Source organism: Triticum urartu, chromosome 5A, assembly GCF_056163025.1.
Source record: "Triticum urartu cultivar PI428250 chromosome 5A, HENAU_Tu73, whole genome shotgun sequence".
In the NCBI taxonomy this organism is placed as follows: domain Eukaryota; kingdom Viridiplantae; phylum Streptophyta; class Magnoliopsida; order Poales; family Poaceae; genus Triticum; species Triticum urartu.
Window position 1 is genome coordinate 206,367,947 of NC_141877.1, and position 25,230 is coordinate 206,393,176.

At 43.9% G+C, this 25,230-nt stretch overlaps 1 protein-coding gene across 2 annotated transcripts; it reads right to left on the minus strand.

The window, feature by feature from the left end:
- Window positions 1-11,866: 11,866 nt before the first annotated feature.
- Window positions 11,867-15,162, minus strand: NDHU (Chaperone DnaJ-domain superfamily protein). Of its 2 annotated transcripts, none has more exons than XM_048673342.2 (5): window positions 14,773-15,162; window positions 14,122-14,183; window positions 12,774-12,863; window positions 12,546-12,680; window positions 11,867-12,147 (listed from the first exon to the last, which is right to left on the minus strand). In XM_048673342.2, exons 1-5 carry the CDS (start codon window positions 15,098-15,100, stop codon window positions 12,049-12,051), a joined length of 714 nt encoding a protein of 237 aa, XP_048529299.1. In that variant the 5' UTR covers window positions 15,101-15,162; the 3' UTR covers window positions 11,867-12,048. The 2 variants fall into 2 exon arrangements, with proteins under 2 accessions (XP_048529299.1, XP_048529300.1); XM_048673343.2 differs by having other exon boundaries at window positions 14,800-15,161.
- Between the last annotated feature and the right edge of the window lie 10,068 nt (window positions 15,163-25,230).

The window sequence follows — 25,230 nt, forward strand, 5'->3', positions numbered from 1 at the left end:
TAGGTAGAAGCATTAGTCAAACAAGAGATATGTTGACATTAATTGCCAAAATCACCTAGGGAGCACTTGTGCTTTCAATCTCCCCCTTTTTGGTAATTGATGACAACATACATCAAAGCTTTAGATAAAGATATAGAGAATAATAAGTAAAGCTTTGGAAAGACATGTAACATGCATAGGTCCCCCCTACATGTATGCAATCATGTAAATATGGAATATAGGAGCATGTAAATGCATAAGCATGACAAAGTAAGCAATGTGTTACATGTATCTTGGCTATATGCATCAGAGAAAATGATGTGAATATAGGAAATGTACCTTCATGCTCATGAGTCGTTCTTGCAAACAGTATGTACATCAGCAAGAAATCCTCATACACATGACTATGATGCATATACTTATCTTGTGGTTTTGAGTTGGCTTAGGAAGGAATGAACCTGAGTAAATAAGGTTAGATAACACAGATGCACCTACTAGCCAGAGCAAACAAAAGAAACCACAAGAGTACCAAGACTGGGATGACATGTAGAGAGTGAGTACTAAGTACCCCATTGGATATAGACATGTTCCCAAAGGTAAGGATGTGTAATGAATTCAAGGATTTCCTTCCCTTTGATGTCTTGCTCCCCCTGAATCTAGCATGGGATACTGGGAGAAGATAGGGAACAGAAAATCAGAGCAAAGAAAAGAAACAGAGCTAATGCAAACAATCAACTATGAACATGTCTTTCCCCTCTTAAAGACATGTGACTTCTCTCCTCTTGAACACCAAACATCTGGGGTTTCTTACACTCTCCCCTGAGTATTCTCTCCCCCTATAGAAATGATTAAGCTTTGATGTGATCTCTCTCTCCCCCTTTGACATCAATTTCCAAGAAGGGTTCTTCTGGATTTTTGTTACAAATGGGTTTGGTCCTTGAGTCACAAAGCAAAGCAGCAAGTCGAATGTGATGCTGGTAGAGGACAAGCATCATTGAGTGGAGCTGGAGCAAAAAGAATGCAGGAGCAAGTGGAAAGTTTTCTTTCCTGTAGTGAAATCGGTAGCACCGAGTTGTGTGCTTTGGTGGCGCCGAAAGGATTCGGTTGGACCGAAGGAAACAAACCGGTGTGACCGAGTTCATCATAGTGAAAACACTTGTCACCTCAGCTCACTAGGCAGGTAAAATCTCACAAGGATTTGCTGAAAGATTTGCAATGAATTGGATGCAGGGAATGCAGAAAAAGAAAATTGGTCGGCGACAATGTCACCTATGTTAGAGTATACTGACTTAGGAGTCAAGTGAGATCACTTGATCATAGGTCATACTCATAGTTTTAAGCTCAAAATGGGGTTACCATTTTTAGTTTAAGCATCTTGATGTATTAACATCTTGTTGAGTTGCTTTGACCCATGACTTGGAGTAAAGCTTCTCAAAGATGTTATGACATACCTTGGGTGGTGGTGTTGATCTTGATCATGTAGTTGGACTTGTGTGGGTTGCTCAAGGTTGATGTAGCTCATCAAGAGTTGGGAGCACCACTTGGAATTTGAGTTCATCTATCTACATGGGTTAGTCTTGCAAGGAAGTGAACTTGGGTATCCGAAATGACAATCATAAAACTTAATATAGAATTTGTCAAAGGATATGTTTGAAGGGTTTCGTGCTTCCTTGTCTTCAACCACCATTGTGTAGCGACTTGGTGATGTAGAAATTGCTCATGATGTGAGTGGGTTGCATTCTGATAGATTTAGATTCATCCAAGTACCTACAAGGGATAGATAGCATGCAAGGGTGCAAATATATCCAAGACATATGAATATCATCATAAGAGAAATATCAAGGATTTGTCATAGATTCATGCCTTGCATGTAACCATATGGAGTTTCTACTCCAAGTTTGAAGCATCAATGATGTTCAATTCACCTCTCAAACGGCAAAAGACTTTCTCATCAAGCGGTTTGGTGAATATATCCGCCAATTGCTTATCGGTACGAACATGCTTAAGATCAATGTCCCCTTTAGCAACATGATCTTGAATGAAATGATGACGAACTTCAATATGCTTAGTTCGAGAATGTTGCACGGGATTGTGAGCAATCTTAATAGCACTCTCATTGTCACTAAGCAATGGAACATGTTTCACATTGATCCCATAATCGTTAAGAGTTTGGGTCATCCAAAGTAATTGAGCACAACATGAACCAGCGGCAATGTATTCCGCTTCGGCGGTGGGTAAGGATACCGAGTTTTGTTTCTTGGAAGACCAAGACACAAGAGATCTACCAAGAAATTGACAAGTACCCGAAGTGGACTTTCTATCAACCTTTTCTCCGGCATAGTCTGGTTCAGAATAGCCAACAAGATCAAAAGACGACCTCTTAGGATACCAAATGCCAAAATTTGGTGTATGTATTAAGTATCTCACTATCCTTTTCACAGCCTTAAGATGACATTCTTTGGTGGCCTCTTGATATCGTGCACACATGCACACACTTAGCATAATATCGGGATGAGAGGCACATAGATATAACAATGAACTGATCATAGAGCGGTAAACTTTTTGATCAACCGGTTCACCGTCCTAAGTCAAGTCAAGATGTCCACTAGTAGGCATGGGAGTTTTCATACCTTTGCTTTGTTGCATATTGAAATTCTTGAATAAGTCCTTGGTGTACTTTGTTTGAGAGACAAAGGTGCCTTCCTTGGTTTGCTTGATTTGCAAACCAAGAAAGAAGTTGAGTTCACTCATCATAGACATCTCAAACTTCTCCGACATTAGATTTCCAAACTTCTCACTAAAATGAGGGTTAGTTGAGCCAAATATGATGTCATAAACATAAATTTAGCATACAAATAACTCACCATTAACCCTTTTAGTAAAAAGAGTAGAATCTATGTTTCCAATTTCAAAGCCTTTTTCAATAAGGAACTTGGTCAAGCATTTATGCCACGCTCTAGGAGCTTGTTTAAGACCATAAAGAGCTTTGTGAAGTTTGTAAACATGATTAGGTTTCTTAGGATTGACAAAGCCAGGAGGTTTCTTAACATAAACTTCCTCCTCAATTTCACCGTTTAGAAAAGCACTTTTAATGTCCATTTGGTACAAGGTGATATCATGGTGATTAGCATAAGCAAGTAAGATGCGAATGGACTCAAGTCTAGCAACGCGGGCATATGTATCATCATAGTCCATACCTTCGACTTGAGTGTAGCCTTGGGTGACTAGACGTGCTTTGTTGCAAACAACTTGTCCATCTTCATCTTGCTTGTTGCGAAACACCCATTTGGTACCGATGATGTTGTGGTTGTTGTCGGGCTTCTCAACCAATGTCCACACTTGATTTCTCTCAAAGTTGTGTAGCTCTTCATGCATGGCGTTTATCCAATCCGGATCTTCCAATGCTTCTTCAACCTTCATAGGTTCAATGCTAGAGATGAATTAATAATGTTCACAAAAGTTAGCCAAACGAGCTATAGAGCGAGTGATTCTCCCGGTTTGGATATCATTGTAGATTTGCTCGACGGGATGGTCTTTGGCGACTCTTGCTCGAACTCGTGGGAGCTTTTGCTTGGCTCGGGGTGGAACATCCATTTCATCTTGTTCTTTTTCTTGGCCTTCTTCATTGTTTACGTTGTCGTTCTCTTATCATGGTGGAGAACGATGTTGTTGATGTTCATCTTGGTGTACTTCCTCGTTTTCTTCGTCCTGGTGTGTCCCACTTGTGGATGCTTCCGTATCAACTCTTGGTTCACCCTGTCGTGAGGTGGAAGCTTCCACTTGGATGGACGAGGTACTCTCCTTCACCTCCGTTGGACGAATCTTGCCAATAGACAAGTCTTGGATTGCTTCCGAAGGGTCTTTGTCTCCTACATCAATTGGCAATTGCTCTACTTGCGAGCCGTTAGATTCATCAAACTTCACATCTACCGTCTCTTCAACCTTTCGGGTGAAATTGTTGTGGACACGGTAAGTGTGAGAGTTTGAGCCATAACCAAGTAGGAAACCTTCATGAGATTTAGGAGCAAATTTAGAACGATGATGCTTATCAAGAATGTAGCACTTCGAGCCGAATACTCGAAAGTATCTAACTTGGGGTTTGTTACCGGTGAGGAGCTCGTATGTCGTCTTGCCGAGTAGCTTGTGAAGATACAAGCAATTTGTTGCATGACAAGCTGTCTCAGCCGCTTCCGCCCAAAAGTGTTTTGGAGTCTTGTACTCATCAAGCATCGTTCTTGCCATCTCAATAAGAGTCTGGTTCTTCCTCTCAACAACTCCATTTTGTTGAGGTGTGTACGTAGCCTAGAACTCGTGTGAAATCTCCTCTTCGTCAAGAAAGGTATCCACATTTGCGTTCTTGAAATCTGTTCCGTTGTCGCTCTGAACCTTCTTGATCTTCACTTCAAATTGATTTTGGGCCTTCCTGATGAAGTTTTTGAAGATCTTTTGGACCTGCGATTTATCATCAAGGAAGACCACCCACGTAAATCTTGAAAAATTATCAACTATGACTAGACCAAATGAGTTACCACCGAGACTCTTGTAGGCATTGGGACCAAAGAGATCCATGTGAAGTAGCTCGAGTGGTCTTCTCGTGGTCATGATGTTCTTCACGGGGTGACTCGCTCCAACTTGTTTTACTGCTTGACAAGCACTACAAAGTCTATCCTTGTCAAATATAACATCTTTTACTCCAAGGATATGATCACCTTTAATAAGCTTATCAAGATTCCGCATGCCCACATGACCTAGCCTTCTATGCCACAACCAGCCTTTAGAAGATTTAGCAACTAAGCAAGTTCTAGGTTGATCCTTTTTAGTGAAATCAACAATGTAGAGATCACCTCTACGTATACCGGTAAAGACCATTTTATGATTGTCTCTTCGAAACACTTGGCAATCTACTTCAGTAAATAGGACATTGAAACCGAAATCAGCAAGTCTAGATACTGAAAGTAAATTGTACCCAAGAGATTCAATGAGCATGACGTTTTGTATGGAGCTATCATGTGAGATGGCCACCTTACCGAGGCCAACCACATTACCCTTTGAGTTATCACCGAAAGTGACATATTTTCGAGGGTCGTAGTTTTCAGCAAGCTCATGGAAAATATCTTTGTCTCTGGTCATATGATCAGTACATCCACTATCAAGGACCCATTCCTTTCCTCCAGCCATTTAGCCGCGAAGATTAGACATAAGACCAAAGTGTCTCATCGCATCATCAAGATCATAGTCACTATCATCATCCTCATCATAGTATCCGAGTTCAACATCGTCATGTGATGGATCAACTCCTAGAGAGGGTAATTCATTAGAAGTATGACCGTAACACTATTCATCTCTATGGATTCTAATGACTTCAGAAATGATATTCCTAATAATTCCAACATCTCCTTTAGCACTCGTAAGATTAGTATGCTCAAATAAGCAATCACCAAACTTGGGATCATTAGAACTCATCTTACTCAAGGCAATAGACTTACGAAGAATTTCATCTAGAATTTTCAAGGAATAGTTTGGAAATCTTTCCTTAAGAAATCTCCATATAGTGTAGGCACAATCAAGAGTAGGCAAACATCCAATCAAGTTTCCGGGCAAGCCTGTAGTGATAAGATTAACATTTCTAAGGTTGCGGATCATGTCAATAGACTCATCAAGGGTAGGATGCAAAGGATCAACATGAGATACACAAGAGCTAGTAATGTACTTGTTCAAATGATATTCATTGAAAATATCAAGCATCTCATTTTTTCACTCATGAAAGAACTCTCCATCAAGAATAGGCTCTCTACGTCTAAGACTCCCCAACATAGACTCATCCATCTTCCTCCAATGGTGATTAAACCAAAGCAATGGAGACCAAAGCTCTGATACCAATTGTAAGGATCAAGAAGAGGTTTCTAGAGGGGGGTGAATAGACTCTTAGCAAGAAAAGTTACAGTTTTTAATTTCTTTAAGTTGAAGTGGAGTTTTGGCACAAGTTTAAACATTCACAATACATATCAAGCAAGCATGACAAGAGTATATGAGCAGCGAAAAGTAAAGCATGCAATTTGCAAAAATGTAATGGGATGGGATTGGAGTGTGCAAACGCAATTGGAGACACGAAGATTTTTGGCGTGGTTCCGATAGGTGGTGCTATCGTACATCCACGTTGATGGAGACTTAAACCCACGAAGGGTAACGGTTGCGCGAGTCCAAGGAGGGCTCCACCCACGAAGGGGCCACGAAGAAGCAACCTTGTCTATCCCACCATGGCCATCGCCCACGAAGGACTTGCCTCACTCGGGTAGATCTTCACGAAGTAGGCGATCTCCTTGCCCCTACAAACTCCTTGGTTCAACTCCACAATCTTGATGGAGCCTCCCAAGTGACACCTAACCAATCTAGGAGACACCACTCTCCAAGAGGTAACAAATGGGTGTGTTGATGATGAACTCCTTGCTCTTGTGCTTCAAATGATAGTCTCCCCAACACTCAACTCTCTCTCATAGGATAGGATTTGGTGGAAAGACGATTTGAGTGGAAAGCAACTTGGGAAGGCTAGAGATCAAGATTTATGTGGTTGGAATGAAGTATCTTGACCTCAAAACAAGTTAGGTGGTTCTCTCTCATAAAATGTATGTTGGAAGTGTAGGCATGTTCTGATTGCTCTCTCCACGAATGAAGAGTGTGGGTGTAGGGGTATATATAGCCTCCACACAAAATCTAACCGTTACACACAAATCACCAAACTCGGTGGGACCGAATCATAAAACTCGGTCGGACCGATTTGGTTCATAATGTGACCGTTAGGAATTTCGGTGGGACCGACATGATCAACTCGGTGGGACCGGTGTGCTAGGGTTAGGGTAAAGCCTCAACTCGGTTTGACCGATTACACAAACTCGGTGGGACCGATTTGGGTAATAAGCGAAACAGAGAGTTGGCCAAGCAAACTCGATGGGACCGATTGCATACCTCGGTGGGCCGAAATTATTGCAATAGGCAACAGAGAGTTTGCAAGCCCATCTCGGTGAGACCGATATCCCATCGGTGAGACCGAATTGATTAGGGTTTCTGACAGTGGCTATGTCAAGAGAACTCGGTGGCGCCGGATAGGAAATTTTGGTTGGGCCGAGTTTGAATTTTGGTTTGGGACATATGTGGATGTGAGAAACTGGTTGAGGGCTTTGGAGCATATCACTAAGCACTTTGAGCAAGAAACTCATTAAGCAACACCTCATCCCCTCTTAATAGTATTGGATTTCCTATGGACTCAATGTGATCTTGGATCACTAAAATAGAAAATGTAGAGTCTTGAGCTTTGAGCTTGAGCCAATCCTTTGTCCTCAGCATCTTGAAGGGGTTCCACATCCTATAGTACATACCACTCCATTGTTGAACTTATCTGAAACATACTAGATAGAAGCATTAGTCCAACAAGAGATATGTTGACATTAATTACCAAAATCATCCAGGGAGCACTTGTGCTTTCAGCGGTGGACACGAGGGACGATGACTGGCTCTGTTTAGAAGCGGTTGGCACGACACTAGGCGTGGCGGGCTCGGTTGTCGGCCATAGCGGAGCTGAAGCTTGAGGCGCAATAAACCAAGCCCCCTACGTGGCGCGCCAAATGTCGGGGGATTGATTCTGAGCCACAGGAAATCCTCCAAAAATCCTGGTTCAAGCTCTAGGGCCTGGCTTACGAGGCTACGAGCTAGGAATGGCATGGACACAGCGAGCTACCCAGGTTTGGGCCACCTTGTGGTGTAATACCCTACTCCTGCTTGGTTTTATTGCTTGTGGACAGTGCTCTTAGAGCTACAAGATAAGCCGGTGCTCGCTGGGCGCTAGCAATGGCACTAGGGTTTGGGTAGGAGTCGATTGGTCGATCCTTTGCTACGGTGGCCGCCCTGTCCCTTATATAGATGCCTTGGGCCTCTTCCTCAAAAATATGAGTGGGAAAGGGCTACCACAGGGCGGAAATTTGAAAGGGGACATGCGCTGGTGCTCTTCCTAACGGAAGGTGATCTTCACCTGCAAAAGGTGTTATCCATGACGCGCTAGGGGCTCCACGATGACCTCAGTCCTGCCGCGCCACAGTCTTGGTCTTATATCACCAAAGGGAAAACCCTTGGGACTTTCTTTGGTGGCAAGTTGGCATAGCTGTTCCCTTAGCACGAAAGGGGAAACTGTCCTGGTCGTGCAGCCTGGTGCCTGCTTTGTCAACGTCACCCACCCTGCATGGTTCCTCGGGAGGCCTTGAGAGATGGCGCCTCACGAGGGGGCCTCACGAGGCCGCCTGCGGTGGTGGTGGTTCCGGTGAAATCCTATGCAGAAGAGAACCCCTCGCCGAGCAAGGCCCTCACGAGGCTATTGGCTTCATGGCGCCCGCTGGTGGGCTACCTCATGAGTTGGTCCAAGCGACCCTTCCTGGGCCGTAGGCAGGTGGCCCGTGGTACCCTGGTTCCCACTGGGCCAATAGTTGCAAGTGTCAGATGATTCATAACCAAAATTACTTCAACATCCATCACATTGGAATTTCTCCATGCAAATTTCTCCTATGTGGCCATAAAGCAGTGCCACGCGAATGTGGTATTCTTTTGGTCTTGCAACGTTTAACGCCAATGTTATGGATGTGTTATCTTATCAACAATATTCATAACATACATCTCATTCATAATGAAAGCATGAACCTCATGTTATTCATAACACCAAACAATAATTGTTCTCTTATGAACAACCCTCTTGCAACAAACATTATGCAAAGGGCTAGGAGTGTATAAAACTCTAAAGTGAATTATCAATATAAATGCAGAGGTAATACACCGATTGAAGGTATAGTAATTTTTACTATGTACCGAACGCCTATTTAAACCTCATTACTGGCTAGTCTAATCAAATGGGTGTCCTTGCAATCAACTCTTAATCACAACACCTAAGAATCAGTGACTAACAGTTTAATTGCAATTCCCAAGAATTGCATCTTTGGTACAGTCGGTGCTTTGCGCTATGCCCATTCATGCCATGATGGCCTTGGACCTGCCAATGAAGACTATAGCTGCGATGAACAAAGTGTGCAGAGGGTTCCTATGGTGCAGACGGGCCGAGGCAAATGGAGGCAACTGTGCGGTGGCATGGGATTCGGTATGCTCACCAAAATGGGCTGGCGGTCTAGGGCTACCGAATCTCAGGTGGCTCAATGTGGCCATGCAAACTAGATGGCCGTGGTTAGCAAGGGTGGATGCGAGTCAACCATGGAGTGAGTTCAACATAAAAGGCCCCGCGAGAGACAAGGCTACTCTTTCGGGCGGCAACACGAAGTGAAGCACAGTGTGGCCTCGCTACACTCTTCTGGGAGGATCGGTGGATTGCTGGTATGAGGGCACAGGCGATCGCTCCAACTATATATAGCAGAATTCCACCGTGGATTAGAGCTACAATGATGGTTGCTCCAGCCATCGAGGATGGGTCTTGGGCATTGGAGATTGGACCTAACCTTGGGGTAGAGGAATTGCATGAATTCCAGGAGCTATGGACTAAGGTGAGCACATGGGAGCCACAGATTGATGTGCCCGACACCATCGCTTGGGCATGGGAGCCCAACGGCCACTACTCTGTACGATCCGCTTATGCAACGAAGTTCTGGGCCGGACTGTGGATCCAATGGAAAAGCTGGCCTAGAAATCTAGGTCTCCATCCACATGTAAGTTCTTTGCCTGGCTTGCATTCAGGAACATATGTTGGACCTCGGATCGTCTTGCAAGGAGGGGTCTACCACACCAGGATACATGCCCCTTATGTGACCAGGAGGATGAAACCATCAATCATGTTCTACTCACGTGTGTGTTTGCGAGATCAATATGGGCGGTGGTATGCAAGGCTTTGGACAAGCTGGAATGGTCGTCGACGGCACAAAACTCTCTTGCCACATGGCTACGCGAGAAGCAGGGGATGGACAACTGCAACCAAAATGATCTAGATACCATCTTCCTACTAACACTTTGGGAGATGTGGAAGCATAGGAATGTGATTGTCTTTGATGGAGCATCGCCTTCGGTTGTCGTACTTATTGGTAGGGTTAGGTCGGAAGGAAGGTTATGGTTGGTAGCCGGCAAGTTCAAAGGGGATGTAGAACCCTTCTTCCTTCGGCTAGAGCGGTGGGTGAGTAACGAGTAGTAGCATTGTAACGCGAACCTTGTAATATTGGTGGAGGCATGCTTTTTCCTTTCTTCTTTAATATATAATATGCACATATTCGAGAAAAAAAGAATTACATCTTTGACTAGCCTTCTGTTCTATACATCTATAACTCGTATGACATTCATACCTGAGTTGGACCTTCCAGTCTACTTTCTTTTTGCCTTCATACTTATAAGAATTTTACTTCTAGTATTTTTCTACTCATAGAAGAAGCACCCAACTTTTAAGAGTGGAGCTAGCCCTAGATTTCCTAGGCGTGTAAGTCTTACTAACACCCTTCAGACTTGTCATTTCTCTTTAAGTTGTTGTTTTATTCACCATCAACTAGGGGCGGACCTAGCCTAATGCAAGGGAATTCAACGCATACCCAACATTTTCTGCTAATTTGTTTCAGTATATATACCCATATATGCATATATATCAAGCATGGCCATCATTTTACACCTACCACGCATGAAATTCAGCAAAGAAGCGGTCGAGCGCCTCGCTTCCTTACCTGGGTCGCCGTCTACACTAGGCCTTGACTTGGTCTGTTGGTATTGCAATCTTCCAGCGATAGCTGATAGAGCCTAGGTCTGGGAATCCTATTGCTAAAATAAAAGGTCTAGGAATCCTGAAGGAAATAGGAAAAGGCAGCCTAGGTATGGGTAGTGCATCGCTAATAGGACATACATCGCACCGGTACGTTGCTGATCGCCAGATAACCGATGATCGATAGGGCATCCGGCATCGTCGTGTGGAATTGCAGCATCGTGTGTGCTCGCCTCGCCCTCGTCCTCGGCAGGGGCGACACTCGTCCGACACGCAGCGATCAACCGCTAACAGCTGCGTGCATATCATTCCTCGGCTAATAGGCTTGGCACACTTTTAGTTTTGTAATTCTGAATTTTAATTGCCAATTCAGTATAGTGGATTATATTTATCCTGTAAGTTCATCAATTGATCTACATGTATTGGCACTATCATTTATCTCTTTGAGAAAGGGTTTTGTAGAGTTCAATTTTTTTTCTGACTATATTCTTGCAATATAAACAAAATATTGAAGACCTTGTTCCAATAAATATAATAATTAAAATTTAGTTTCCATGATTGTAAACATTTATCTCTTACGAGTGTTGCTTCACACTAGAAAAAAGCTTCGCATACCCATGCCAGAAATCCTGGCTCCGCCACTGCCTTTCTGGATATCTCTCATGAGCTATTCATCACATGACTGGTGTTCTTATGGTGTTCTTATGGATCCCATCTCTCATGAGCTTCACTCATATTTGCAAGCAAACATTCCTTTGGATATCTCATATCTTTTAGCCTTTGTTTGTATCTGAACATCACAAGTTGTGCTTATTTTTCTATTTCCTTTTGCTTGTTGTCTGTAATTTGGCTCCTCGACACTCTGTATCGCCTAGCCGTTTGGCTTTATTTATAAAGTGGCGCGGAAGTCTATGCTCTAAAAAATATAAGGACATAAGTGAGTATGGAGGATATTAGAACTCCTTTTTCAGGTTCTTATATACCTATTGCAGTCTTTCTCTTTCCCTAAGAACAGTTGGCTATCTTGTCACGACATAATTTACGATTAATACACAGATTTCTGTAACTGATCTACACACTGAGATATTTTGACATTTTGTGCAAACATAAAACATCTGGAACTATTGCTCCTAAATGTGTGTCCGGCACTCGCTAAAATGCGCTACAGGAGCATAGACTATTGTTCTAATCATGTGCAGTGCAGTACATAGTCAACAACTCAGTATAGCCCATGTGAATAATTAATTAAAGATTCATATAGTTTATCTGTACAAACTGTGCAGTTATGTACTTCGACTAATTTAGAAAAACACTGTTGAGCTATTATTCATCTTCGTTTACGGAGAACTTCATGATCTGTTGAGAATCAGCGAGCAGGCTACAGAAATTATGAACCATGTCAACAAGAAGTAGCCGACAAGCTTTGTAGGAAACTCATCTTCCGGTTCCTGTTTCATCAATTAAGCACAAACAACTCAATACCTTTTCATAACCAAAGCGACATACATAAATATAGGAAATTTATGTTAGTAGCTGAAACACACAATTTTCGTGCAAGGATTCTAATAAGGTTTCCCGTTTATCAAGTAGAAAACAGCTCCTAGAGTTTCAACTTTCAAGTTCTACCTACGCAGTTTGGATTTTATGAGCTCAGTACATATGACTCCTATGTTTCTTTCTTCAGTTTAACAATGGACAGTTTAGTTGTTTTTAAAGGTAACACTTCCTAATGACGATCATCAGCTTGGAGTATGTTGATGAGCTTGCTCATCATTACGACTAGTAAAATGTTAAGTGCTGAGCATTCATCTAGAAACCATCTATTCTGCTACGGGCTGATGCTGACCTTAGGAGGATCTGGTGCCAACTCCATGGGGTCAACTTCAAAGGGCCAAACATATCGCTCAGGCTGCCCATTCCTCGCCAAGCTCCAATCATATAATCTTCTCTCTTCCTCGGTTGATAATATGGTAAAAGATTCCTGCAGTGGTGCAGGTATATTAAGAATAATTGGAAATTGTAAATTTGTAATGGATGGAGAAAAGTATTCTGACTCTTAATAGTGGCTCAAAACCTTCAATAGGTCATGTTCCTTGCTGATTTCCTCTTCTTCCAGTCCTTGCTTGTTTAGTTGTTCACACCTTTTCTCATATGCAGCTTTGACCTGATTTCAAGGTTAAAATCAGGTGATGCTGGGTTGGCAAGACTTCACAAAGTGCACTTACAATCTTATTACGAGTTATACATGAAATAGGGAGGCCTATATATATATATATATATATATATATATATATATATATTAATCCCACACTTGAGTTGAAGCAAATCATGTGGTAAATGTGAACTTCTTGCAACTTCAGCAAAATCACGAAGTTTCTTGCTTAAGGAATAACATATTGAGAATGTAACACACCATGAACCAGTTAGGAAAGCAGATGAGTGTAGGCTAATATCCAACTTAGAGCCTGTTCGGCAACTCTCCACTCCTCCAGATTCTCAACTCTGCGACTCACTTCTGAACTCCCAACTCTATTAGCACGTTTCAGAATCTGGGAATACGTTCGGTTGTCAACAAAACTCAACTGAATTATGCATACATTGCTGGGAGGAACCTGACCAGAAAAAGCAGCTGAGGGCGGTGGTTTCGCTGAGGAATGAAGGAGCCCGTTGGTGCAGTAGCGGCGGGAGGAGAAGCGTCGGAGGCACGTGCGGCGGGAGGCGTCGGCGGTGCATTGGCGGCCAGATGCGTCGGCACAAGGAGCCTGTCAGCTATCGTCATTTACGCGGAGCTGCGAGCAGGTTTGGCGATGAGGGACAAGTAGCAGAGGGATGCGTCCATGCATCGGAGGGGATTCGATCAGGTGCAGCGGCGGCGGGAGGACGACGGCTAGAGTTCCCTGCAAGCGCTGAAAAGGGGGAGTCGGGGCAAGCAGGTGAGGTCCTGCGGGATCAGGCTAACTGCACCGCCGTCGCCACCGACGCATCAACGCCTCCCGCCGCACGTGCCTCCGACGCTTCTCCTCCCACCGCTACTGCACCAACAGGCTCCTTCAATCCTCAGCGAAACCACCGCCCTCAGCTGCTTTTTCAGGTCAGGTTCCTCCCAGCAATGTATGCATAATTCAGTTGAGTGGAGTTGACAACCGAACGTATTCCCAGATTCTGAAACGTGCTAATAGAGTTGGGAGTTCAGAAGTGAGGAGCAGAGTTGAGAATCTGGAGGAGTGGAGAGTTGCCGAACAGGCTCTTAAGCATGGTTGAAGTATGCTGGCTGCACTGGAGTCAGCTAGTGCTTAGTCTTGTTCTGTACCATGTAACTTTGTACAAGGAAAAGGTTTTCATACTCGTTGCAAACTTGCATCTACCAGGTACATTCCACGTGTCATTGTAATGAGATCCACTTATCAGAAATTCCTCTGTACCTCATCGGTTGACGCTAATCTGGTAATTCCAAGCCTCCCATAGTGATCAGCATCTGTAATTGCTGCAAGTATGGAAAGTTGCCCTTATATAAGAATAGTTTTCCAACAGACAAACTATGACATGGTATCCTCAACCTCAACTATTCCTGCGAAAACCATAGTAATTTAAATGCAGAAACCACAGAAAATAATTCTTGTCCTACTGGAATTAGGAACTATCCTTGCATCCAAACAGCACCTGAGTTCCCGAATACACACGATTGAGAGTTTGAGACTATATTGAACGATTAAGTTTTGACATATAGGAAACATCAAGAAGGTTATGCTGTTAATTTGGTTTATTATCAAGGCACAGTTGCTCCCAATTGTAAAAGGGGCAAACAAAGCTACACACCATATATCCAGATTTACTAGATCGAGTGCTAAATGAGTGCAATTACCTGGGCACAACTAGAACATTAAAAAAACATGACACTTAAATGTGCTAAACAATAACAGAAATTTAGCTAATGTTAAACAATTATTCGTTCATTTTAACTTTTCCTGTGTTTCAATCGTGTCTACATCAAATCACAAAATTTGAGATGTGAAATCCAATATTAAGAGCTTGCGAGAGATTAGCCAGAAACATTAGTAGGCGTTGTATATAACCGTATAAATCAAACAAGAAACGCGCACCAAGGCCGCGCATCGCCTTCTGCACGTTGGCGGCGGAGATGAGCGAGTAGGGAGGCCGCGTGGAAGTGGCAGCGCCGCCGGCGACGTCAGTTCCAGCGTCGGGATACCCATCCGCTGCCGCAGCCAGGTCCTCCGTGGCCGCGGCCCCGCCGTCGGCCGCAGCGGCACATCGCCCGCGGAACGACGCTGCTGTGAAGAATCGGGTAGGGACAAGATGGACTCGGCGGCGCGTGGACGAGGAACATACGGCGGCGGATACGGTGGCCGGCGCCGCCGGGGAGGTGACGCCAACGGCAGCCATGGGGAGTGGAGGAAGAGGAGCGCGGGAGATAAGGGAAGTGGGGATGGAAATAAAAGTTTCTTTAGCCTTTCCATTCTTTATCGGCTTTCAAGTTTCTCCTATTTTTTTTCCAATTCAAAAAAGCTTTCTCCTTTTTTTACGGAGGTATTTCGAGTTTTTTCTACGGACGACTTTCAAGTTTGTCTAGTACGTTCTTTATTTTTGTCGAAAAAATTCAGATCAATTATCAATTTCATAAAAAAAATACTCCCTCCATTTCTAAATACAAGTCTTTTTAGAGATTCAAATATGGACTACATACGCGTGGACGAGGAACATACGGCGGCGGATACGGTGGCCGGCGCCGCCGGGGAGGTGACGCCAACGGCAGCCATGGGGAGTGGAGGAAGAGGAGCGCGGGAGATAAGGGAAGTGGGGATGGAAATAAAAGTTTCTTTAGCCTTTCCATTCTTTATCGGCTTTCAAGTTTCTCCTATTTTTTTTCCAATTCAAAAAAGCTTTCTCCTTTTTTTACGGAGGTATTTCGAGTTTTTTCTACGGACGACTTTCAAGTTTGTCTAGTACGTTCTTTATTTTTGTCGAAAAAATTCAGATCAATTATCAATTTCATAAAAAAAATACTCCCTCCATTTCTAAATACAAGTCTTTTTAGAGATTCAAATATGGACTACATACGAGGCAAAAAAGCTATTCTATTTACCCGAAATCAACCCGCAGTACGTCTTTAAGTGTTCCAAACAGGAAAACGTTCCGTTTTTGCATAAACGCTCCTGTAGTTTCCGGTATTCAACGCTCAGTCCTGTGTAAGTGTATTACGGATAAATAATTCTGCCGTGCTGAAACAAATATGCTGAGATTCGAACCCACGATGTGCCCTCTGAGATCTAGCGTGGTGAACCACTTGGCCAGCTCATTGTTTCGGATAAAAATACAGTTGTCGGCTCTACTTATACGGGTGTCGAACTAGCATACACCAATACGTTCCTGTAAAAAGAAGAGAGTGCCCGTATATATTTAGTCCCACCTCGCCCCCTTCCACAGAATTCGACTAATTTAAATACATATGCGAGTTAAACTCAGTGAACCAACTCAAGAATCAATAAGAAATGCCTTTGAGAAGGAGAGACACGGGATTGGTGGTGATTCATGTGGTGGTGGAATGAATGATAAGAAGTGGTCAAGAAGAAAATTGAAGAAATTATAATGGAAAGAGAGTCCGACTAATGCGGCGCTCATGCCGCTAAGGTTTTTGGAAGTTGTTATGTGTTTTTAATCCGGGTCGGTCACATCTTTTTCATATTTAGACCAGGTGCTGCTTCTGGAGATGACCATCTTTTAAGAGTTAATTGTTTCTCTTCACAATGTCTCGCGCTGTCATAACAAGTGATATTGCCATTTTCCAGTGCGGCTTCCTGAGAACAGTATTTCATTAGGATGTGTTTATATGTACGTCAATGCCAAACTGTTTGAAAAAAATACAATCTTTCATAATAGTACCATTGAATTAGGAAAAGTCCATCTCAAATTCCAAATTCTCTTGAAATATGTTCCACTTCATTTCTCTAAGGAAGTACGCTGCCTGCATCACTCTGCTTAGAAGCTATATAGTCAGGTTATGTTTAAGACGAGTTCAAACTTGTACATATTTTGTATACTTGGTTCATTTGACTAGGTTACAATTTGATGAATTCATACAATATTTTCTTTTCATATATAGATCCAATAATTTCTTACTTAATTCAAGACGTCTTACCCAAAAGGGCAAAAGGCATCTCAAGCCTTCGTACTCTTATTTGTCACCGTTGTAGGTTCCTATTTCACAGTTATCTTGGACAAATAAAGGTATCTTTCATACCACACAAAATGCGAGTTTTTCTAAGAAAGCAAGGAGAACATATAAAAATAATCTGGTACTATTCTTTGTCTTACTAGCGGCGTGTCTGGTGATCTTAGAACAACATGTTCTTAAAATGACCGCTCTTTTTTACGTTATGAAACATTTTATGATTTGAAATCATGCATCTGCTTAAAAAACACATTAGCATAAATATTTTTTTCTTCCGTTACAACGCACGGACTTTTTTGCTAGTCTACATTTAAAATACGTCTATATACATCCGTACGTAGTTCATATAGAAATCACTAAAAAGACTTATATTTAGGAACGGAGGGAGTATAAAGCACCTCAAACATAATAAAAGTCACATCGAGATTCTGAGAAAATCAAACAACCACTACTTGAGAAAAGGATCCAAATCTAATTATGAAAGCTCGTCAATAGCACAAATACCAGCTGCAGCCAAAAAGACAAGCAACTTGTGAACCACATGTTTTATGAATGATCCGCAAAAGGGGGAAACCCAAATGCAACTCCAGATTTTGAAACTATTTGAAAGTTGTTTTTCTTAAATTGCATGCAAATGATTATGTTTATACTACACGTATATTTGTCTTGTATGTACCCTATAAAAAATCCTTCAAAAAAGTTGTCCAATATCCCGTTCATGACGAAAGATGAACTCGGGTCGGATTCGTACTCGCGCAGAAAATAGATCCAAAAATCGATGCACTCATCGGAGGTTTCCCGGAGTTTGAAAGGTCCGATCGAGCTGAAATTTGAGGGGTGGTAGATATAGTAATTTCGCAGCAGATCAACGGTTGGATCTTCCAAAGGATGTCCGAGCTAGACGCTGGACACCATGCTCCAAACTCGTCCAGATTTCTGTCCAGATTCGATAGGGCTCCGTTATATTGGACATCGACAGAGATTCCTTCATCGGAACGCGACGAAATTTTGCAGGGTTGTTGTAAACTCAATTTCCGCACAATTCCATTGAAGCAACCATCAAAGCGACACTCGAGTAGGCGGTGACGGCGGATACAAGTTCGCTGTCCAGAAAAACAGCACGGTCGCCCGAGGGCAATGTTAACGTTGAGCCCCCGAGCTCCACGGATGATTCCTCCATGATCTTGATAGAGATAGGAGTTGATGTTGATGAAGGCCCTCGTCCGAACATGACGATCTGAGGTGGAGCGTAGTCCTCGGTCGAGCCAAGGTGACTAGTCGAGCCGGCAACGAAGATGCTCACATCGCAGTTGATCTACAGACGAGCCATTGATCCTTTGTTGATCTCACAGCAGAACTCTCAATGAAAGCACCATCGTCGGTGTCAAAACCGGAAGACCTCGGGGCAGGGGGTTGCGAGCTGTGGATTTTCGGATCAATGGTAACAGGAACGAAGGGGAAGATGTTTTACCTAGGTTCGGGCCCTCTTATGGAGGTAAAACCCTACATCCTGCTCTTGTTTATATTGATGGAGTATCAAGTACATAGTTGATCTACCTCGAGATCGTATGTTGTGGTCTAAACCCTAATGGTATGATGGATGGATATCATAATCATCTATCGACTAGCCTAGCCTCGGCTTATATAATGTACTAGAGGCCTAGTATAACAAGAGTCCTAATCGAATATGTCGGTGGAGAGGAGTAATTGTCTTGATCACCAAGTCTTCTGGAATCTTCCTCGTGTATGTCATCGGTTGCCCGAAGTAGCCCATTAGTGAACCGCCATGGGGGTCCTCGGCCCAATCCACCTGGTCGGAAGACGGAGTGGTGAGTACCCCCTAGTCCAGGACACCGTCACCTGCACAAACAAACAAATACTTACACCCAATGCGGTAAAGGGTTTGTCAATCCCTTCACGGTTACTTGCAAGGATGAGATCTGACGGAGATAGGTATAAAAGATAAATAAAAGTGCAAAAGGAAATAAAAGTAAATAAATTGTAGCAAGGTATTTTTGGGTTTTTAGTCTTATAGAGCTGAAAATAATATGATAAAAATATTACCCGGGGCCATAGTTTTCACTAGAAGCTTTTCTCTTGAAGAAAGCATACGGTGGGTAAACAAATTATTGTTGAGCAATTGATAGAAAAGCGCATAGTTATGAAGCTATCTAAGGCAATGATCATGAATATATGTATCACGTCCGTGACAAGTAGACCGACTCTTGCCTGCATCTATTACTATTACTCCACACATTGAGCGCTATCCAGCATGCATCTAGTGTATTAAGTTAACAAGAACGGAGTAACATCTTAAGCAGGATGACATGATGTAGAGGGATAGGTCCAATCAATATGGTACAACCACCATCTTTTTATCCTTAATGGCAACAATACAAATACGTGCCTCGCTACTCCTTCTGTCACTGGGTGAGGACACCGCAAGATTGAACCCAAAACATAGCACCTCTCCCGTTGCAAGATATATCAATATAGTTGGCCAAACCAAATCAATAGATCAGAGAGAAATACAAAGCTATCTTAATCATGCATAAAAGAGTTCAGAGAAGACTCAAATAATATCCATAGATAATCTGATCATAAATCCACAATTCATCAGATCTCAACAAACACATCGCAAAAGAAGATTACATCGAATAGAACTCCAAGAATATCGAGGAGAATATTGCATTGAAGATCAAAGAGAGAGAGAATAAGCCATCTAGCTACTAGCTATGGACCTGTTGGTCTATGGTAAACTACTCACACATCATCGGAAGGGCATCAAGGTTGGTGTAGAGGCCCTCTGTGATCGAATCCCCCTCCGGTAGAGTATCGAAAAAGGCCCCAAGATGGGATCTCACGAGAACAGAAGCTTGCGGCGATGGAAAAGTATTTTTGGTATGCCCTCTGGTATACGGGGAATATTAGGTATCTATGGAGCTGGAATTATGGTTGGAAGAGTCCCAGGGGCCCACAAGCTCATAGGGCGCCCCCTAGGGCGCGCCTGGTGAGCTTGTGGCTCACCCGTGGCTCTTCTATCCTCCTCCCGAAGCTTCGTGGTTGTCTTCTGGTCCAAGAAAAATCGTCAAAAAATTTCGTTCCATTTGGTACTGATTTTCTATAAAAGACAAAAATAAGAAGAAAAACAACAACTGGCACTAGGCACTAGGTTAATAAGTTAGCCCCAAAAAGATATAAAATAGCATAATAATGCATATAAAACATCCAAGATGGATAATATAATAGCATGGAACAATAAAAAAAATTATAGATACGTTGGAGATGTATCATACAACATCGTAAAGAGCTTGCAAGCAATGTGGCTAATGAGTTAGTCATGAGATCTTGTATTATGGAACGAGTAAAGAGACTTGCCGGTAATGAGATTGAACTAGGTATGAAGATACCGATGATTGAGTCTCGGGCAAGTAACATATCGTCGAACAAAGGGAATTGCATACGGGATTAACCGAATCCTTGACATCTTGGTTCAAACCGATAAAAGATCTTCGTGGAATATGTAGGAACTGTCGTGGTTCTAAGTCTGGCAGTAGAATGGGGGGGGGGGTAGGAATGTAGAGGCAAGATCTTAGCTATGGAGGAGTTGTACATGCGAGTTTTACGAGTTCAGGCCCTTCTCGGAGGAAGTAACAGCCCTACGTCTCGGAGCCCGGAGGCGGTTGACTGGATTATATGCGTGTATGTTACAGGGGGTGCGAACCCTTGTCCCTGAGGAGGGGGGTGGCTTATATAGAGTTCGCCAGACCCCTCCCGCCCTCAGTTACAAAGGGTTTAAGGTACATAAAGATGGGGACGTTACTGGTAACGCCTGCAATAAAGCTGCATAATGACCAATAAAGACATGACTTAATTCCTGACAGTTGCAGAGTGGAGTGGCTCTAGGTCTTCTGGTAGTCGAGTGATTGTCCATACGGTCGAGTGTCCTCGAGACTGTCGAGTGGAACATAGCTTCATGGTCGAGTGGATGATGTTTTTTCTTCGAATGCTTCTGGTTCTTTTAGGGATGTCCTTGGGGAGGGTATCTTGGACAGATCCATGACCCTACCCTAGGTACATAGCTTCATCATTAGCCCCCGAATGGATCAGGGTTTGAGTGATGAAGGAGTTGAGAACACTTCCGACTCATTTTTCGTGCTATGAGTATATCTTGTTCTGAATCAATGAACTGAGGTGACGACATCAACTTATTTTTCAGTCGCCTTGATCCATTCTTAGTTTTTGTCGAGTGAACTTTTACGGAAGAGTTCCGAGTGATGATGCGGAGGATGTCTTCCGTCTGACAAGTTGTTCTGCTGTCCGTGGATTTCACGGGATTCGAATTTTGGGAAGCGCGCCGGGCGGGGGAGGCCACGGTAATCGGGACGGATTAGGCAGGTCGCCTCGATCCCCGCGCTACCTTTTTTGCCACGTATCGCACGTGCGACTGTTGCGGGATTTGATAGGATCATCCGGGCCTACATGTAACACCCCGGATGTAATTTACCTTATATGTATCTCCAACTCTTGCCGTTTCCAGCACTAAGTTATTTTATTTCCTCGGGTTCGGGTTTTTGTCTCCGTGTATTGTTGTTGTTGTCATGCATTTCATATCATGTCATCATGTGCATTGCATTTGCATACGTGTTCGTCTCATGCATCCGAGCATTTTCCCTGTTGTCCATTTTGCATTCCGGCGCTCCTATCTCCTCCGGTGGCCCTTTCTACCTCTTTTCATGTGTGGGGGTTAAACATTTCCGGATTGGACCGAGACTTGACAAGCGGACTTGGTTTACTACCGGTAGACCGCCTGTCAAGTTTCGTGCCATTTGGACTTCGTTTGATACTCCAACGGTTAACCGAGGGACCGAGAAGGCCTCGTGTGTGTTGCAGCCCAACACCCTTCCAATTTGGCCCAAAACCCACCAAAACCCTCTCCATCATCTAGAGTGTTCGATCACGATCGCGTGGCCGAAAACTGCACCTCATTTGGACTCTCCTAGCCCCTCCTACCTATAAATATAGCTCCTTCCCGAAATTTTCGGATCTTCCACCCCAAACCCTAGCTCCTCTTCCTCTCCACGCGCCGGACAACGTCCGGACGCGCCGGACACGTCCACCCGCTTCTCCCAGACCAACCGCGCCCACATCGCCGCCGGCCCGCCCGAGCCCGCGGGAGGCCCTCCCCGGCCCGGAGCCGCGCCGCCCGCGCCTGCCTTCGTCTCCCCGCGCTCCGGCGGCCACCGCCTCTGACGCCCACCGGTCGCCGCCTGCCACCGGCGTTCGCCGCCTCCGACATCGACCGGCGCGCGCCACCTCGGTCGCCGCACTCACCGCACCCAGCCGGCGCCGCTCCGGCACCGCGCCGCCCCAATGCCTCCTCGGCCGCCTCCTCGCCACCTCCTCGTCGCCGGCGAGCGCCCCGGCAACGGAAACTCCGGCGAGCATCCTCGGGCGCCGCGCTCCGTCACTGTTCCGGCGAGATCCGGATCGGGGCTACAGTAAACCCTAGATCTCAGGGTTGACTTTCCCCCTCTCCCTTATATTTTTTTGCATACTTCATCATGCCGTAACTTTGCACCCGCAACTCCATTTTGGGCGTGTAGCATATCACAATGTTCGTCTCAGTGAGTACATCATTTCATCTCATTGCATCATTTTCATTTGAGCTCATCTCGATGCCCGAAATGCTATTGGAAGAGAGCTATTTGAGTTAACTGTCAGATCTGCTGCATCAAATAGCTATTTGTCATTTTTGCCATGATTAATGTGTGCATGATATGCTCCTGAGTTCTACATGAGTTTTGTTATATGCCATGCCATCTTTACAGAGGTGCTTACCATGTATTTTTGTGACATGTGTGGTGACTAGCACAAGCTTGCAAAGTAGTGCATTCGTTAATGCTGATTTCAGGGACTTAGAATTTCTCTAAGTCCTTGATCCGTTTTTATCAATATGCCATATGTTCATGTTGTTTCCTAGTGATCCGTGCCTCTTTTGAGGATGATCAATAAGGATGATTTGTTAATATTGTGGTGCTCTATCCATCCATGTCTTTTTTTGCAATTATGGAGCACCCTAGCTTGTGTCAATCGAGCTCTACTTTTGCTATTTCGTGAATCCTGGCAGATTGTTGACTCGTTAGCGATTTTGCCGAGGATGTTGTTGTTGATCCGTGAATGCTATGTTGTTGTTCTTGCCATGTCTAGCTTATATGATATGTATTCTTGATGGGTGTATGCTTAGTTTGTCATGACTTGCTCTGTAGTGAGTGCATCGAGCTCGTAAACATGCCTACTCGTTAACAGATTTGCATGCTCCAGTTTTTCACTAAGTCTGTAATCTGATTATGTTTTTGCCATGTTCACATGCTTGCAATTGTATTTTCTGATCCCTTTGGCTCAAGGTCACTAAGAGACTTTTGTTAAGTTCTTTGAGTACCTTCATGTTATGCCTTGCTTTGCCATGTTAAGTTCCTGTGGCATATAGTTTTCATGCTCCAAAGTGTGCTACCTGATGTTAAATTCCAGACTTGTGTTAATTTCACAAAGTCTGAAATCTGTTATCGTTTGCATTTTTGCCATGCTTGTTTGAACCTGTTAATGGATGAATTAGCCATAGCTCATTGTTCATCTTTTGTCAAGCATCATGAGTGGATCCCTGCCATGTATTTTGTTGTCATTTTTGGGTGCTGTAGCATAATTATCTTGATACATTTAGATGGCTACTTGCTGTTTATCGCAGACCGGTGCCATATTTGTTTTGCTTGCCATTTCCAAACCGTGCGTCCGATTCTAGTGATCTTTATATCAATTTCAACCGAAATAACCTCACCTTTCCAGTGGCACTCTTGGATTTCCAAGTTGAGGCTAGGTTCAATCATTCCTTGTCAAATCTTGCATATGCATCACATATCGCATCCCGCATAGCATACCATGTTTGCATCATGTTGTTCGAGCATTGCCCGTGGTTGATTGTGTTCCTTTTGCTTGTTTGTCTTATTTGGGTAGAGCCGGGAGACGAGTTCGCTAACGAGGAGCCCATTGAGTTTGCTTACGAGGATCAAGTCAACTCTGACAACTTTGCAGGCAAGATGATCATACCCTCGAAATCACTTCTATCTTTGCTTGCTAGATGCTCGCTCTTTTGCTATGCCTATGCTACGATGCCTACCACTTGTTTATCATGCCTCCCAAATTTCCATGTCAAACCTCTAACCCACCATGTCCTAGCAAACCGTTGATTGGCTATGTTACCGCTTTGCTCAGCCCCTCTTATAGCGTTGCTAGTTGCAGGTGAAGACTTGGAGATCGTTCTTTGTTGGAACATTGTTTATTTATTGGGATATCACTATATTATCTTGTTATCTTAATGCATCTATATACTTGGTAAAGGGTGGAAGGCTCGGCCTTTTGCCTAGTGTTTTGTTCCACTCTTGCCGCCCTAGTTTCCGTCATATCGGTGTTATGTTCCCGGAGTTTGCGTTCCTTACGCGGTTGGGTGATAATGGGAACCCCTTGACAGTTCACCTTGGATAAAACTCCTCCAGCAATGCCCAACCTTGGTTTTACCATTTGCCGCCTAGTCTCTTTTTCCCTTGGGTTTCCGGAGCCCGAGGGTCATCTTTATTTAAACCCCCTCGGGCCAGTGCTCCTCTGAGTGTTGGTCCAAACTAGAGCCCTGTGCAGCGCCCCCTCGGGGAAACTCGAGTTTTGGTTTTAGTTGTATGGAGAGCTCATCTGAGTGTGCCCTGAGAACGAGATATGTGCAGCTCCTATCGGGATTTGTCGGCACATTCGGGATGTGTTGCTGGACTTGTTTTACCATTGTCGAAGTTGTCTTGTAGAACCGGGATGCCGAGTCTGATCGGAATGTCTCGGGAGAAGGTTTATCCTTTGTTGACCGTGAGAGCTTGTGATGGGCTAAGTTGGGACTCCCCTGCAGGGATTTGAACTTTCGAAAGCCGTGCCCGCGGTTATGGGCAGATGGGAATTTGTTAATGTCCGATTGTAGATAACTTGAACCTTAACTTAATTAAAATGAATCAACTGCGTGTGTAACCGTGATGGTCTCTTCTCGGCGGAGTCCGGGAAGTGAATACGGTGTTGGAGTAATGTTTGCTGTAGGTTGTTCTATAGTTTCTCGTTCGGCTTCGCCTTCTCTTCTCGCTCTCTTTTGCGAACAGGTTAGCCACCATATATGCTAGTCGCTTGCTGCAGCTCCACATATTACCTTGCCTTACCTATAAGCTTAAATAGTCTTGATCGCGAGTGTGCGAGATTGCTGAGTCCCCGTGGCTCACAGTTTACTTCCAAACCAGATGCAGGGACCGATGATTCCGTT